Source organism: Balaenoptera borealis, assembly GCF_965194805.1.
Source record: "Balaenoptera borealis genome assembly, chromosome: 7".
NCBI classification, from domain to species: Eukaryota; Metazoa; Chordata; class Mammalia; order Artiodactyla; family Balaenopteridae; genus Balaenoptera; species Balaenoptera borealis.
In genome coordinates, this window is record NC_138864.1 from 121,548,170 (window position 1) to 121,567,240 (window position 19,071).

General features: G+C 34.4%; 1 protein-coding gene across 2 annotated transcripts in view; it reads left to right on the plus strand.

Annotated features, from left to right (window-relative positions):
* Nucleotides 1-19,071, plus strand: part of CNTNAP2 (contactin associated protein 2) — a 2,074,761-nt gene that overhangs the window by 915,858 nt on the left and 1,139,832 nt on the right. For both annotated transcript variants that reach the window (XM_082400459.1, XM_082400458.1), the window contains exons 6-9: nt 1,296-1,499; nt 6,334-6,518; nt 11,950-12,093; nt 15,569-15,833. In XM_082400459.1, coding sequence (XP_082256585.1) covers nt 1,296-1,499; nt 6,334-6,518; nt 11,950-12,093; nt 15,569-15,833 — 798 coding nt within the window. The remainder of the gene's footprint in view (nt 1-1,295; nt 1,500-6,333; nt 6,519-11,949; nt 12,094-15,568; nt 15,834-19,071) is intronic.

The window sequence follows — 19,071 nt, forward strand, 5'->3', positions numbered from 1 at the left end:
TTACTGTTACCGGGATCCCAAGTAGTCCCCATGCTGATTGAAGTAAACCAGTGCCAGAGAACTAGGACATGTAATCAGAAGATATTTCTCTGACAGCCTTTGAACTTGCTATTATTTTTCTCCAATGTCTCCCTGTGGATTCTTTGGCAAGACCTTACCCCAAACTGAGAGCCAGCTTCATCCTGGCTTATAATTCTAAGATAATTAGAACTGTCCAATTTGTCTAGATTCTCTACAATTTAATATTAAGAGCTAAAAGTATTTTCAATGATAAAGGTCTAATTATGGTAACTAAGCTTCTATTTGTACTTAAAATTTGATCTGAATGATTACAGTTCATCGTTGACCCATTCCATGGGCTGGCAACCCACTAACCAACAGTGTGTAATAAATAAAATCATCTCATTTTCTATTTCTGGTGTGAATAAGTAGCAATTATTAAACTATTGCCCACCATCCCCTGTTTCTGAGCGTGGTGAAAAAATTGTTCACATTTCTTAAAAAGTTTATATAATTTCATGTTTTCAATGAAATTCCCTAAAATCAAATTAGAGCTACTCTTATCATAGTATAGGCTAGATACTTGTTCTTCTAATTATACATGGGTAAGGTTGTCTTTGTTTAGTGTAGTCGAAAACATGGGCAACCCAACTCTCCATTCCAAAGGCAAGGGGCTAACAAGGAATTTGAGACAGACATGAGTCCTAGAAGCAAATGGTAAAAGCTTCTTAAAGTTCAGTTCACTATATCTAGGCACTACCATGAAGTTAAGTGAAACTGTAGTAGAATATAAAAACCATTAGAAAAATGAGTATACCATAAACCCTGCATTCCAAGATCCTTCATTGTTATGTCATAGAAAAGAAAATTTGTGAGCAAAATATTGATATATATTTGAAATCATAAACAGCCTCATTTAAGAAGGAAAATAATAAAATCTCATAATATCTCAGGGATTAAAAATTTTACTTTTTTCAAGTAAACTCCAAACTTCTAAGTTAAAAATTTGAAGCATGTAAAAGTCATTGATGGAACTTATGTTATTAGTATTACAGTTTATATTGATAAAGGTTTCTGTGATCATTCTTTATGAGTACTTCCCATAAAATCCACTTCAGGACAAACAATCAACCAAAATAAGAAATCGAACAAGAACCCAGGGCTAAAGAGTTTTCAGGAAAAAAACACTTTTTTCTCATTTATTCTGTGTAGACACCCACTGAAAGAAGATATACTTCACACTGGATGGCAACATACAATAATTAAACTAACACATTATTTATTTCTTCTTTTAGGGGCTGATGTTATCAACTTTGATGGCCATGTTGTGTTACCATATAGATTCAGAAACAAGAAGATGAAAACACTGAAAGATGTCATCGCTTTGAAATTTAAAACCTCCGAAAGTGAAGGCGTAATCTTGCATGGGGAAGGACAGCAAGGGGATTATATTACTTTGGAACTGAAAAAAGCCAAGCTGGTCTTCAGTTTAAACCTAGGTATGTCCTGACTTTTGGCACCATTCTTTTCATTTATTAGTCTTCCCATTAGTTAAATGCTAATGGTCTTTAATCCTTAAAATGTAAATTACAAAAAGAGTAAACATTATATTGTCAATCCAGTTTTAATTCATAGTGGTTGATATATATTGATATACTTATTCATTCAAAAATATGTATTAAACACCTGTACTCTGCGGGTACTATACGAGCATCTGGGATACAGGGGTGAAAAAATGGAGTTCTTTGAGTTCATGAAGTTTATGACACAGTGGAGGCATCAGACACTATATTATCTATTACTATTTTTATAAAACAACTAAATCCAAAGAAATGACTTCAAATAATGATGAGGAGTATGAAATCAATTAAATAGGTTAATATATAAAGGATATTGCATAGGCAAGATGGGTCAACATTAGAATATGTAGTGAAGAAAGTCCTCCCTGAGAAGATATTCATGCTGAGATTTCAGTGATGACAAAAACAAGCCCTAAAAATTTCTGAGAGAAGGTTAATTGAGAGGAGGGAATCACGAAAGACTAAGACCTGGCATGCTCAAGGAACAGGAAAAGGCTGGTGTGGATATTTGTAATGAGTAAGTTGGATAAAAGATGAAATCCAAACATTGAGGATTGTTGAAATCCTGTAGTATCCTTTAGGGCGTGGTAAAAGGTTTAGATAGTATTTTAAGAATGGGAAGCTATTAGTAGGCTTTAAACTATAGCATCATGATCTTATTTTTTTTAATGTACTGAGGCTTCTGTAAGAGAAAACACTTGCATCAACATGAGAGTCTGGTACAGTGAGAGACAGCATGGCTTGCAGAAGGTGGCTATCAGTGGAGATGTAGAGGAATTGATCCACTTGGGAGATGATTCTGGTGGTAAACTCAGTATCATTTGTAATGATTTGGATATGGAGTAAGAAAGAAAGATAATGTATAAGGGATAATTCCTAGGGTATGGCTTGAGTTCCAAATGGACATTAGCACCATTTTCAGAAATACAGAGAGCTTTGTTTTCTCCACAGAGTTTCTTCTAATAGAGAAGTATTAGTTTCTTCCAACAGAGGAAGTCTGGAGATCTGTTTGGATATGGTGCATTTTAGTTGCCTATTAGGCATCAAAGTTGAGATTTCAACTAGGGAGTTGCATGTATGAGATTAACAGGAGAAGAAGCTACATGGAGACTGAGGAGAAGTGGACAGTGGATAGGAGGAAATGCTAGTATGTGGCATCACAGAGACCAGGGAAGGACAAGAGGCGGTCTACTATGGTCTACTGCGTCAAATTCGCCTAAAATGTCACTTAAAGAAGAAGACAGAAAAGTGAGGTCACTGTTTGGCAACATTGTGGTTACTGTTGATTTATTCTCAGTGGAATAGAAAGGACAGTAGTTTTATTGTCATCAGTTAAGAAAAGATGAAAGGTGTGGGAATGAATATTTTTAATATAATCAACTAGAAATGAAGGAATCAGAGAAATGATATGTTTGCTGGAGAATGAGATGAAACTCAAAGAAGGAGTTATTGTTTTGTTTTGGGCTTTTGTTGTTGTTTTTAAGTGGACAATCCTAATACTTGTTTGGTTGTTGATAATGTAGCTAAGGTTTCCTTAAAGCTAAAGGGAAGATCCACAACACAGATACTGACATTCAGAGTTACAATTCATGCAAATCAACAGTACATTTATACTCCTCTTGCTTGCCTAAAAATTTTGGGATTTATGCAAGAGTTGTTTGAAGGGCATCATATATTCTGTATTTTTTATGCTGCAGTGATTTTAGAATTCTATAAAGATTTTATAATCTATAAAGATTATAAAAGACTTTATAATCTTTATAGAATTCTTTTATAATCTTTTAAAATTCACATGTTAAATGCATCCCAATGGAAAGCTATAAAACTAAAAATTAGAACACAAAAAGAGATCCTGCCTATTTACTTTCCTTATCAATATGGTTGTTCCAACATTCTTAAATACGGCTTGTGTTCCGTATATTAACTTTTATTACTTTGAAAATCAAAATTATACTAAAAATTAAAACTTCAGTTAGTTTTTTTGGTTGATAATACTTGCTATAGTGTCTACAAAGATTTATCTTTTATTATAAAACTTTTCACATTCAAAATCTCTGATAGAAATAATAATTTCAATAACAAAAAAGAAAATTATCCAAAAATGCTGATTATATAATTACACAAAAATATTTAAATTTTTATATTAAAAAATCATAAAATGAAAATGCCTGCCAAAACCTGGGAAAATGCAAATGTCAAATATAGAAGTTTAATGTCATTCGTGAATAAAAAATTCATTCCACTCTGTAATAATACCAAGACTTTAGGAGGAAAATATTGCCAAAAAATATAAGGAAAACTTGTAGAAGAAACATTATAAATAATCTATAAACACCAAATGCTCAAACTGTCTATAAAAGAAATATACAATAAAATAACAAGATTCCAATTTTTTCAAGTAAATAAATTTTAAAAATGATAGTATCTGTGTTGGTGAGTTATGTGACAAAAAGGATTCTTTGTACTGTTCCTGAAAATATTTCAAGAAAACAATCTGATAATGTATCTTCAGATATTTTAAATTCTTTATATATTTTGGTCCAATAATCATAAAGAAGTAATAAGAAATAACTTTAGGATTTAAGTCCAAGGACGTACTTTGCAATATTTGTTACAATAACAAAAATTGAAAGAAATAAAGCTTAACATATAGAAATAGGTGGGTATGTGTTTAAAATGTCTGTGAATAATTTGGGGAATACTGTAGAGCATTAAATGAAAACTGTAGGAAAATATAAATAATATATCAATATTTTTATATTATATGTATGAATTATATGCATTATATAATTATATGTATATATAATTAAATGTATGTAAATGAAAAATGTCTGGAAGGAAATAGACCACTCTATCTTTAGTGATGGAAATGAGTGATTAATGTTTTACACATTAATTCTTTATAATATTCTCTATTTATAATATTAAACATGTATTCATGCATTACCTGGGAAAAAAATATCCCTAGTTTTTGAAAAAAAGGTTCAGTAGAAGCTAAGAAGGAGGGATGGGGGAAGAGAAACCAGAAAACCAAACATAAGTGCTTTTTAAAAACATGCACGCTCACACATACACACGCACATGCGCACACACACACACTCAGAGCAATTGGATCATATCCAAAGAAGTTTATTTTTTAAACCTTTCTCCTGTTTTTTTTAAAAACAGTGAAACGTATAGAGTAGCCTTTAAAAGCCGCTGGGGCTTGTAAGAGTGTGACATTACTGTTCTGAAACGAGAACTGATCATATGGCCTCACAAAAAAGATCATTACCATGTCATTGGAAAGCAGTTTGCGCAGAGTTTTATTGACTAGAATTTATGACAGCCATGGAAACACATCCACTCAAATATCCGCTGTCACTCTTTAATGCTGTTGCCTAAATATCAGGCACATGAGTTGCTGCTTTGTCTTCTAGTCTAAATATTTAAAGTAATGAAACTGAATGTAGTCTTTCACTTAAATGTATTCTTTCTTTTCTTTCTCCCTGTCCCACTGCCAATGTACATACACAATCATAATCACAATCACAGGGCAACATTTGATTTCATCACCAAAAGGAAAGAAATTTCATCTAGGAAATCCATAGAAAATGTCAGGTATAGGCATATTAGCATCCTAAATGTGAAAAAATGAAAATAATTCTTCAGTCAATTGTGTGTTTCTCTGATTTCTATTATGCTATTTATTCTGAAGCAATATTGTATTTTTATAGCATTTAGCTTTGCCTGACCATCAAAAGCAATGCTTGATTAGACAAAATAAAAAATGGTAAAAAATATGTAAACAGCCTCCAGAGATGACCTTAGTACATTTCAGATTCTCACAACCTTCCACTCTTATTTATAGTCTTGTTGCTATGGAGATCTTATTTCAAAACTGGATTAATGCTGCATATATAATTTTGCAGTTTTTTATTTTAAAGTATAACTTGAGTAAACTTTCCATGACATTAAATATTATACTGATTATGGCTTTTGGAATCAGAAAAAAAAACAACTGAAAATTGTCATGCCGTGTCTTCTTGACCAAAAATAATAACAACAACAATAATAAAAAATTAACAGGTAACATTTAATGAATGTTCACTATATGTCAGGAAGTGTGTAAGTTCTTTGCTTGTACTAATTAATTTAATCCTTACAGCAACCTTGTAAAGCAGGTACTATTATTCTTCCCTTTTTACATGTGAGGAAAGAGAGGCCCAGAGAACTGTCCACTTGGCCAGGATCATGGAGCGAGCCAATGGTGGAACCAGCATCAGAATCCAGGCGCTCTGGCCCCAGAGCTCTGGCCCCAGAGCCCATAGGTAACAGCATTAAAGAGTGACAGCGGATATTTGAGTGGATGTGTTTCCATGGCTGTCATAAATTCTAGTCAATAAAACTCTACGCAAACTGCTTTCCAATGACATGGTAATGATCTTTTTTGTGAGGCCATATGATCAGTTCTTGTTTCAGGCTTTATAAAGTATCTACCAAATTTAGCAGAATTCATGGTACAGTAATTGAAAAAAAAAAAAAAAAAGCTCATGTTTTTTAAGGGAGCAGACTTTTTTCCACCTTTAATAGCTTTTATGTAGTTTGAACATACAACTGTTTTTAAGTGTAGTTACATGTTGGTTTTCCCAAGTTAACTTCAGTAGACAGAGCTTTAGAGAAACGTCCACCCTTGGTGTTGTAGATGAAAGGTCTACTTTGACATAGAGTCGTGATGGCTTTGCCTTGTTTCTTTTCCACTCACGTGACTCAGGAAGCAACCAGCTTGGCCCCATATATGGCCACACGTCCGTGACGACAGGAAGTCTGCTGGATGATCACCACTGGCACTCTGTGGTCATTGAGCGCCAGGGCCGGAGCCTCAACCTCACGCTGGACAGAAGCACGCAGCACTTCCGCACCAATGGGGAGTTTGACTACCTGGATTTGGACTATGAGGTAAATCTGAGGATGTATAAGTTGTAATGCATCAAGTGGCTGCCTCAGTTTCCTATTGTCTTGTTGTATTATTGTTAATCAATCATATACCTTCCTATACCATTTTCATTTTATCCTCCAAAGAAAACTTAACTTACAACTTCACAACCTAATTTGTTAATATGTCGTTTTATTTATTTCTAAATTATTCATAATGAGTTCTTAAAACATTTTTAAAAACTTGGTACCAAAATAACATACTGATATATTAAAAGAGAAGGACCATTTATCATGTTATCAGGGCCATTTAACAAAACCAGAATAAATTTAAGTTGTAATCTTTTCTTTGGTAGTTAATTATAACATAACTCGCCTGTTCTTGATGATGTACAGTATATTATGTACATAGGATTGTCTAATATTTATTACAAAATATTGAATAAGAAATCCTGAGTTCTGGTATATGTTAAGTCATTTATACATTCCTGTCTGTAGATAGTTCTTTTGACAAGTTCTGTTTTCTCAGATATCATTGTCATAAAAGAAATAAAAATATAGAATATTTTAAAGAGATTGTCCATAAATAAAAATATTTTTTTACCTTCCAAATGATCAAAGATTAAAAAATAATCAATGATCATATTGGTGCAGTAAAAAATATATATTCTCATAATATACTGGTAGGCATATCAAGTTTTTTACTTATTTGGAGAGCAGTTCAACCTTAAAATGTCCACCAAAAATGTTAATCATAAATAGGGATAAAAGTTCTGTAAGAAGATGTTCATCACTGGGGCACCCCTATGAGTTTGCTGTGCCATCTCCATGTGCCTTGGCCCCCAGTTTTGAAATTGCAGATATATACATATACATATTTGTATGTTACTGATATCCACACATAAATCTTTTAGAACATAGAATGTGCTTACCATAAAGTAGTAAGTGAAAAAGTCAGGATTTACAACTATGTTATTTTCTTTATATGTTTAAATAGTTTCTAAATTTTCTGTAATATACATACATTACATATATTTCTAATTAGAAATTTAGATTAGAATATGCCATATAAACTTTGATATAGAGAGTTTATTAACATTAAAATATATCTAAGGTTATCAGGAAATAATTACTCCTCCAGACATCTCTTTAAAGTAAAAATGATTGTTGAAAGGGAAAGAATGTGAAAATCCCGCAAATTTCTATCTTCTGTAAATTAATATGAATCTTGACTTACGTGGCTTATCTCCTACTGTAGGAGAGAATTTAAAGATGAATTATTCATTCTCCATTAATAAACTTTGAAGTACCATAGAAGAGGTGAGAAATCCTGGAACATTAGTAATGGGCAAACACAATTCCAATTTTCAAAAAACAGAATTAAAAATTTGGGGTTATAGACCCTTTGAGTTTGCAATGAAATCTATGAATATTCATGCACACACAATGCTTTCTACGGGGTCAGCAGTTTCATCGACACTTCGAAGTCCCTCTAGATAGAATACCATGTTTGAGAGCCTCACCTGTAGACAAAAATGCCTGAGACATATTTGTTAGAGAGACACAGGAAAAAAATTTTAATTTACTAGAAATTATCAGGAGAGACTCAACATATTTCTCTTTGTAGAGCTACTACCTGATTACTTTCCTCAGATCCTGCAGTTATTGGCAAAAGCTGCAGCGAAAATGGTTGGGCCTACCTTTATATCTCGACATATTTACCTGAATATAAAGGGATTCTCTTGGCTTATTTGTTTAAAGAAAATTAGGGACTATAGTAGAATCGGTCTCTCAGTGTTTTTGCACACATCTCCTTGCATGAAAGGGCTCATTATGACTAACAAAAGACACACCTATTACTCAGGAAATTGCAAGGATTTTAGGAGCTCTGTGCCAGGAACTGGGAACAAAGACCAAAAATATTTATTATACTACACCATTATTCAATATTTCCATCATGTAGACAAAATAAATGTAAATAACCTCAAGAGCATACATGATAGGAAAATGTAGACATGAGTTCTGAGTAGTTATTAATTTTTTGTTTAATGTAATGTATTGAATTTAAAGCTTATATAATTTAATTTTTAACAATGACTCTAACAGTCAGTTCTCATGAGCCAGTATTGGCAGGATCCAGCCCACCACTGCCAGCGGTTAATTAAATAATACCTAGCCTCATTCCCGGGGATATATTGAAACATCATGAAAGAAGCAATAGAAGACAAGTTTGTTCCTTTGACATAACTCAATGTGGGCATTTCTGGGGGGGGGAGAAGCCTTAACCATTCACCTTATTGACCTCTCTGTAGCCTGTTAAAAGTGAGCCAATCACCGTTGCAGTCAAGCTGTAGCTACATGGTGACCTGAGAAGCGTGCAAGGGTGTACAGAGGCAGTTCACTTCATTCTTCCTCCTCCAGCCAGTGACAACACAGGGCAGGACAGCAGACTGGTGTTTGTCCTGGCTTCTCTCCCTTCGTTATCCAAATGCCAAGATACACCCACTTTGGATGTTATGCCCTTGCCTTTGCCATACGGCTCTGCTTGGAAAGTAGAAGAATGCCTCCCCCTTGTCCATTGCAGAACTGGGCTAGGATTTTAGAAACCGGTTGGGATTTTGTAGAGAATCAACTGCATGAACTCACATTGGAGCCATAATCCTGGGTTTGAATCCCTTTTTGCCCCTAACTGGTTGTGTGACAGTGGTGAAATCACATTCCCTTTCTATAAAGTGAGTATAATAGCACATTGCTCATAGGGTTCTGTGAGGAGACAACAGGAAGTAATAGAAATCACCACATATATCAGTTATAATTAATAAGACTGAACATAACAGATACATGTTTATTCCTTTCACTTAAAAGGAGCCTGCGGGCAGGTAGCCCTGGGCTCAAATGGCAGCATCATGGTCATCAAGACCACAGTCTACTTTTATCCTGCTGCTACCCCATCCCCTCTGCAAATCACTCCGAGATAGTTACTCACGTTCCATTTTGCATTCCAGACAGTGCGAAGGCAGGGAGTGAAGAAGATTGTGCCCCCCTCATCCCTTTAATTATAGTTCTTGGAGTCACACACAACCCTTCCACTTAAATCTCATGAGACCAAAACTTGTTCAAAGAGGTTGGTAAATGCTGTGTATTGTCTGGGGAGCATGTGCCTAGCTGAAAAGCAATGTTTTTTTCTTAAAGAAGGTGGGAGAAAGGACACTCAGAGGTATCTAGCAGTCTCTGCCACCCTTTGGAAACTCTTGGTAGCTAACAAAATGGTCAGTGCAATTCTTTTTTAGAGTCAACATCGTCATTGAATGGCAGTGCCATTCATAAGGCAATTGTGTGAGTCATAGCAATATCAGATTATTAATCTAACAACTGCAACAGTTTTTTTTACCATGAGAATGATTACAATATCAGAACGTGTTTCCTTTTATTGATGAGAATACATAACAAGAAACAAGTAGTGAGCACCTAATATCAAATGATGAGTTACATTAGGAATTGGGATTTGAACCCACATCTCTTAATTGTAAGGAATCTGGTAAATTGAGCCTGTGATGCTTCACCAGGGTACCTTCTATAAGGTAGAACATGAGCCAAGGCTTGTCAAAAACAGAGAAACCGTAAGGAGTGTGTGAATCATAATCCGGAAGGAAAATGAGAGTCCCCCCCCATAAAGAAACTACGCACACAGAGAAGGAATAAAACAATACTTTTAAGTAGCATTTAGTAATATTATTCAAAATGTGATGCTGCATGTCATTAAGCCTGGAAGATTTTATTACTGGAGCAGAAATTGATAAAATTGATAAAATGAATTTTAGATGGGAAATACAACACTCCATTAAAGTATCATTAATTCTTACCTTTGTTATTAATTACATGTATATAGCACCTAATAAGTTCAGTTCAATGCCACTTGAAAATATTTTCCTAATCTATTTTAGAATATTCTCTATTATTCATTTTGTAGTTTCCTTATTATTTTTTATGTATCTATTCCTAGTTTTCCTCTTTTCTTCCCATGTTTAAAATCTAAGGTAAATGATATATATACAGCTAACTGGTGTTAATACATTTAATTCTATTTTAAGTGAGGCTTTTCGGTTTTTTATACTGTCTCATAAACCATCATTAATTTGTGCTTTTTCCCTAAAACCAGTTAAGCGTTTAAAATGCATATACACACTACTATATATAAAATAGATAAACAACAAGGACCTACTGTAGAGCACAGGGAACTATATTCTATATCTTGTAATAACCAATAATGGAAAAGAATCTGAGAAAGAATATATATATGTGTATAACTAAATCACTTTGCTATACACCTGAAACTAACAACATTGTACATTAAAATTTTTTAAATGGTTAAAAATAATTTTAAAAATTTAAAATTTTTTAAAAATAAAATGCCAAAACATAAATAACAGAAGCATAATTTGTGTCTTCTAAAACCCAAAGATCTCTGCTTTATATATAAAATATGAAGTCTTGACATTGAAATCTGTCTTTCATTTTCAAAACTTTGTAAGAAAAATTGGTAATTTAATAATAATTAAGAGAAATATATCTGGATTATATATCTTGATATTACAGCTATGATTAATAGATTCATTCACTACTAATTCTTTATTAGCAGTAAATGTCATTGGCAATACATAATTAAGTATAATTTTGTATTACATGAAATTGATATTTAGTACTATAATTTGATCAAAAATACGTAGAAAACTATATACTCTCTTTTTATAGGCAATGATTGCTTAAGAATCACAGGAAGGAGCACTGACCTTGTTCCTTAGGACCTAGGAGACCTATAATATCTTTAAACCTGTACTTCTCAAATTATAGCCCCCAAATCTGAAGACGTTCTTAATCAATGTTGCAGTTAGACTTTTGGAACTATTTTCTGCATCCACAAGAAGACCAATGAATTTTTTACTCTAATGGTCATTAGACTATAATGTCTAAATAGGCTGAATACAATTTTCCTTGCTTTTGGCTGAAGTTTTATAAACTTAATATATTAATGCTGTTTATTTCATAATGGCTAGAAGCATTTATTGATAGTATGTCTTTGAATGATAAGCATAAAAATGTATTCTTAATATTACTTAATAAAAGATATTTGCTGTGTAAAATCTTTTACAACAGTCCCAGGAAAATTGATAAACTGTCTTCTGGGTATTAAAATGCTAGGGGTTGTTGCTATTTTCTTGTTCAAGTTATAATCTAATTTTCAGAATTAATGACAATTAGCATATACTTCAATAACAACATAATTTAATATGCAACAGACTTTGGAGGCAGAAAAAAATATCTGTATATATTGGCCGAGGTAAAGATAACTGACCTTGGATCTATTAGTAGTTTTGTCTAATTTATTGCAAAAAAAAATTTTTTTTTTAAGTCGAATACAGTGTGAATGTTGACATTTTGTCTTTTTTTTTCAAAGATAACCTTTGGAGGCATACCTTTCTCCGGTAAGCCAAGTTCCAGCAGTAGAAAGAATTTCAAAGGCTGCATGGAAAACATTAACTACAATGGCATCAACATAACTGATCTCGCAAGAAGGAAGAAACTAGAACCCTCAAATGTGGTAAGGTTTTTCACCCCCAAAATATTGGTTCATAGAAAAATCAAAGAAATTGTATTGTGTCTGGACTGTTAATAAACAACAGCATCATAGCATTTATCATCAGGCTTGTGGTGGGTTCAACCATATAAAACTAACTTTAGAGTTACCTGAAGATATGGAGACATTGAATTTACTCTGAGAATAGATACCAGTTTTTGAGTTAAATTAACCAGAAATAGACAATAAGTTTGATTCAGATGGGGCCCAGAATTTCAGCCCCAGTGTTTCTGGATTCCCCATGGCAGAGGAACAGGCATACTTCATCCCAGCTATTCAGCAGCCCTTAAATCGGCAGCCTCGTGTTTCCAAATGTCAAATCGTATATAGCTCTGCATTTCTTGATTATGATGTAATTCAATATTTTAAAAGTTTTAAAACCAGGAACTTTATTATATTTACTTCCATGTTTCCAAAGTTAATTCACTCAAATATGTAAAGAAATAAACTTCTTGTCAAAGCTAAACATACCAAATAAATATTATGCAATTAAATAAAGATTGATTAGATTAGATAGTGAAATCTGTGACCCAGAAGCTCACAGTGGTCTTCTCTGACTCTGGTGTGAGTGTTTCCAGGTTGAACTATTTCAAGAAGGAGAGTAGAAATCAAAGAACATGCTAGCACACTTGCATTCCTATGACACCATATAGGATCACTACAAGATATCAACTTAAAAATCTGGTATGTGAGTTCCTTATGGCTCTGCAAGAGCAGGACTTTCTTTAATCCCAAAATGTAATTGAGAAGAGCCTGGGAATCCAGAGATCCATATATTTGGGAGCCAGTGGGAGTGGATAATATAATGAGTATTTGTGCTATGCTCTAAAAGACTCTGGTCTTGTTACCCCAAACTTGAGTCTAGGGTTTTCATAAAATTATTGGACAAATGGAAATGCTGAATGAATAACCAAGAGTTCAGGTTGGATATAAGAAACTATAAAATAATAATTTAATGCAAAATTTTTCTTTACTAATTATCTTTCTTAAAAATAATGATGAATTTATACTAATAGTTAAAAATTGAACTTTGGTGAAATTTTCTCATAAGATATATTGACTGTAGAGAAAAATAATAATAGCTCCATGTACAGGCAAAAGGCACTGTACAAGCCCTGTTACATTTATGGTAATCTAAGAACAATACTACAAGGGAGATATTGTCATAAACATTTTGTAGATGAAAACTGAGATTTAAACTGGAAAAATAACTTTCCAATAAACATAGATTGTGGATTCACAGTATCCGACCCCTGAGGTCATGGTCTCTTTCCATGCTGTGTTATTTCTTATCTAGAGCAGTATTTATACATAGGCTATTTTAAATTTTGGATAAAATGGCATCAGAGTCCTTTTGTTTCCTCAGAAATTGTTACTTAAGATAGAAGGGTACAGAATCCGAATCATCATAATACCTTTTCCATTATTTACACCTTTAAGAAGTAAAGTGTTATTTCTGCCCAGACCTCCCAGTTGGTCCTCAAATGTATTAATTAGGTACCCAAACTACAGAGAATTGCACTCCGGAGACTCATTCCAAAATCAGCTTTAACCACAAAATATATTGTGCTTATAAATGCTATTTTAACTTGAATAACAAAGACATTTAGAAAAGCATGAATTATCTATAATTATGTTTGTTAAAATAGAATGAACAGACATAAAAAAGGCTTTTAAACAAAAATATACCTATGTATTAAAAACTTAGGCAGTATAGAGGCAAGTTGGACATTTGCAAGCAGCTCTACAAAGGCAAATATTTACGTAGGAAATTTGCTTTCAAAGATGTCAGGTGCTGATATTTCAGTGGAATTGACTCAGCACTCATCCTGCACCCCTCTCTATATACACACCCATTTCCTCATTATACGGTGGATCCAGAGTCAGCACCATTACTCAGAAAATACCTTTAACTTTGTGGGGAGACAATCCCCACAGCACAGGCATGCAGTCATTTATGACATCTCAGTTATTATGCACAACCAGTTCTTTTCATCGGGAAAAGTAAGCATTTAAAAATAATCATCTGTGAAGTCACAGCACAAATTTAATTTGAATATTAATTCAGAGAGACAGCCTAGCTTAATGTACTAAAGTGGAAGAGCTATGCATCTAGGGACAAATATGCGGTGTTGTTAAACAAACAAACAAAAATTGAAGTGAAAATGTCTCCAAATCATATTCCTCAAGATATGGTGGGTTAAAAAAAGATGGAAGAATATGTAGATTTTCATATCTTTAAAAGGAAGGTACTTAGACACTAGAATATAAAATTCAATGTATTTGAATAATAAATCAAATTTCCTTGTACCAAATAGAGGGAGTGTGAAGGGGAAGGAGGAAGCTTTAATTATTGCAAGTTTTCTTTTCCTTTTGTACATTCATGTCACTGTTTCCACAAACATTAATGTGTTATATATGCACACTTCATGGGAATTTATTTTATAAATTTATTTATTTATTTATCTTATTTTTGGCTGCGTTGGGTCTTCGTTGCTGCACACAGGCTTTTCTCTAGTTGCGGCGAGCGGGGGCTACTCTGCATTGCAGTGCATGGGCTTCTCATTGCGGTGGCTTCTCTTGTTGCAGAGCACGGGCTGTAGGCACGCGGGCTTCAGTAGTTGTGGCACACAGGCTCAGTAGTTGTGGCTCACAGGCTCTAGAGCGTAGGCTCAGTAGTTGTGGTGCATGGGCTTAGTTGCTCCGCAGCATGTGGGATCTTCCTGGACCAGGGATGGAACCCGTGTCCCCTGCATTGGCAGGCGGATTCTTAACCGCTGCGCCACCAGGGAAGTCCCTCATGGGAATTTAAATGAGACTTTGAGTTGAATAACAAAATAATCTGAGATAATCACAATCATATTGATGCTAAATAGTTAATATTAATTCATATATATTAGGTATTGAGATAAAACCCAAGAGTATTTGCCCCATAATAATTTAATAAATAGCAACCAAATGATCATAGTTCCCACTGAGACCAGATTTATATATTAATAAACACTTGACCAAGGCCATCCAAAAGAGGACAAAGGCATTCCCTCCCTGGCTGATGCAGCATCAGTAGTGGGGGAGGGAAAAGCAGCTCTTCGCTGTCTTCAGAAGGTCCAGTGGTCCACACCCAAGCCCACCACACAGGGACACATCCATTCCATAGTCAGCCCATCACATCAGGCTGTCAGTCTCTCCATTCCATGATGGATGGTGCTTGTATGAATTCCTCAACTTGATAGCCAACTGCCGTACCCTGTTCGCTATCGCAGGAAGGACATGCCGAGGTATCCAATTGCTGCATCCGTGTCACACGGCTGCACATGAGAATTTCACACAGGCTCAAGTTCTGCTTTGAAATTTGTAAAACTGTCACTTTGTCTACTGTCTTCCATGGATGCTTATCTTATTCTACATTTTCCTTAAAACATGCCCTTCTGTTTTCCAGGGAAATTTGAGTTTCACGTGCGTGGAGCCCTACACGGTACCTGTCTTTTTCAATGCTACCAGTTACCTGGAGGTGCCCGGACGGCTTCACCAGGACCTGTTTTCGGTTAGTTTCCAGTTCAGGACTTGGAACCCCAATGGTCTCCTGCTTTTCAGTCATTTTGCGGATAATCTGGGCAACGTGGAGATTGACCTCACTGACAGCAAAGTCAGCGTTCACATCAACATCACGCAGACCAAGATGAGCCAAATAGATATTTCCTCAGGTCAGTGAAATCTATTCAATGTTTGCTCCTGAAACTGCTATCGTGATTTCCGCAGCTAAAGTTCTGTTGTTGCTGTGTTGGTGTCACATGCTCGTGATTATGTTTGGAATCAGACTTTTGAGGTACTCTCTTAGCTGCCCTGAGTGCGGATTGAATGAGGGTAACAGAACCTCGCTGAGATGGTGAGGGTGGGCGAGGAGGAAAGTTGGTTGAGACTGTCTCAGAGGACTGAAATCTTCCATTTTTTTTTTTTTTGCAAATGCTAGTTCATTTTGAATAGAGCAGTGGATACTCCTCTAAGTTAATGTTATATGTTTAAAAACAAAGAATGTTTATTTGATTAACATAAGAAAGAGTAGTTTATCTTTTGACTTTATGGGCATTCAAATACCTTTTACTATTAGTAATAAGACTGTATTGATTTAATTATGACTTTAAAGGTATATTCTACTGCTTGAATCAAAAGCTCAAAGTGATCTTGCTATTGTACAACGTGTCAGAAAAAAAGGGCGGGTGAGTACAAAGAGGAATGACAAGAGATATGTATCGACTGAGGGCAGACTGGCCTGGCTAAGCAGAGTAATTTTTAAACTTGACATGGTAGTTGTGTGATAAACTGAGACTTAGGTAATATTGTTGTTATTTGAACAAACTTGGCGACCTTGGAATATTCCTTGATTATGATGGTGCAGAGAAAACTGAGATTGCCAAGTGAGATGTCATAAACAAAGAGAACAATGTATGATATGGGACTGATAAATAATTTAAAAAATCACTGAATTTCTCTAGATGTTTCTTGCAATAGGTGTTTTAAGTAAGTACTTATGTTAAGTAAAGAACTATTTAGAAATGGAAGACAGAAGGAAACAGAATGTTTCCTGAGCCCCTTACAGATGTACCAAATACTGAGAGAGGAAGTTCATAAGAGAAGGCTCAACTGTGTGACTGTGGACTCTGATTTCTAAATATTCCGTATTCACTCGTGACACCATATGCACACACCTGACACAGTTGCTAACATGTTGTATGATTTGGTCCACCTCATTTCTCTTCTATGCTGTCAGCTCCTTGAAGGCAGAGGCCACGACCCTGCATATAGAGCAGCACCTGTAACGTAAGAGGTGCTCCAGGAATGTTTGATTTCAGCACTGTGGCTCCTTGAACACACAATATCTCCTGCTCAAGGATAGGTGTCTTTTCATACAATAGGCTGTGTGTTTCTGTATGGCCTGGCTCTGTGGACTATTACTGAAAAGGACTCAAGGAAGACAGGAATCATTATGTCACAGATGTCTCTGAATTATAGAAATCAAAAGCTATTGTGAAATACCTAGATATTTACTTTTTCTGTTCTTATGTTGTTAGTTTTGCTTTTTCCCTGAATGTTCAGAGTCAAAGTGATTGATCACCATATTTTATCACTACTTCCCAGTATAAATCCACCTGGGGAGATTTAGAGCAAATAGAAATTATCTGGAGAGACCAGAATAACACATAAAACAAATACACATACAAATATTTACCACAGTTGAGAAATTCCCCACTAGATTCTGTTATGTTTAATGATTCTTTTCTAATGCTTAAACACATAAAAATATAAGGATGAAGGCTTCCCTCCTGGCATTCACTGAGCAAACCTGACCTCTTGGTGGTTTTCCACATAACAGGAACCATTATAATTAAAAGAATAGGATCTTAAACATAGTGATTAATAGACATTTACTAATTTAATTTGGTCTAATTTAGGACTCCAAGATACTCTCATCTATTTTAAACTGTGTTTATTCAAATATGAAAGAACAAAGGAATCCAATCTGCAATAACTAATTTACCTTAATAGATTTGCTTAAATATGATAAAAGTAGACTTCAGACGTTTTTGTCAATTTAGCTAAGAATCTGTGCAAATTAAGGAGAATAGATGTGAAATCCAAAGTTTTATATAGTCTCACTCTTACATAGTCCAAAGAAAATATTTATGTTTCAAAGATTTCCATTTTTTCCCATACATGGAGGACACTAATATTTGGTTTAACAAAGGGAAATCGTTCTGTATTATATATACCCTATTCATTTACTGTTGAAGTATAGTTGATTTACAATACTGTGTTAGCTTTAGGTGTACAAGAAAGTGATTCAAATATAGATTCTTTTTTAGATTCTTTTCCCATTATAGGTTGTTACAAGATATTGGATATAGTTCCCTGTGCTATACAGTTAATCCTTACTGTTTAACTATTTTATGTGTAGTATTGTGTGTCTGTTAATCCCATACTCCTAATTTATCCCTCCCCTCCCTTTCCCTTTTGGTAACCATAATTTTATTTTCTATGTCTGTGAGTCTATTTCTGTTTGGTAAATAAGTTCATTTTATTATTTTTTGGATTCCACATATAAGTGATATCATATGATATTTGTCTTTTCTCTGACTTACTTCACTTAGTATGATCATCTCTAGGTTCATCCATGTTGCTGCAAATGGCATCATTTCATTCTTTTTTATGAATGAGTAATATTCCATTTTATATATGTACCACGTCTTCTTTATCCATTCATCTGTCAGTGGACACTTAGGTTGCTTCCATGTCTTAGCTATTGTAAATAGTGCTGCAATGAACATTGGGGTGCATGTATCTTTTGGAATTAGAGTTTTTGTCTTTTCCGGATAAATGCCCAGAAGTGGGATTGCTGGATCATATCGTACTTCAAATTTTAGTCTTTTAAGGAACCTCCAAGACTGTTTTCCATAGTAGCTGTACCAATTTACATTTCCACCAACAGTGTAGAAGGGTTCCATTTTCTCCACACCCTCTCCAGCATTCATTATTTGCAGACTTTTTGATGATGGCCATTCTGACTGGTGGTGTTTTGATTTGCATTTCTCTAATAATTAGAAATGTTGAGCATCTTTTCATGTGCCTATTGGCCCTCTATATGTCTTCTTTGGAAAAATGTCTATTTAGATCTTCTGCCCATTTTTAGATTGGGTTGTTTTTTTGATATTGAGTTGTATGAGCTGTTTATATATTTTGGAAACTAAGCCCTTGTTGGTTGCATCATTTGCAGTTATTTTCTCCCAGTCCCTAGGTTGTCTTTTCATTTTGTTTATGGTTTCCTTTGCTGTGCAAAAGCTGATAAGTTTGATTAGGTCCCATTTGTTTATTTTTGCTTTTATTTCTTTTGGCTTGGGAGACTGATCTAAGAAAATATTGCTATGATTTATGTCAGAGAATGTTTTG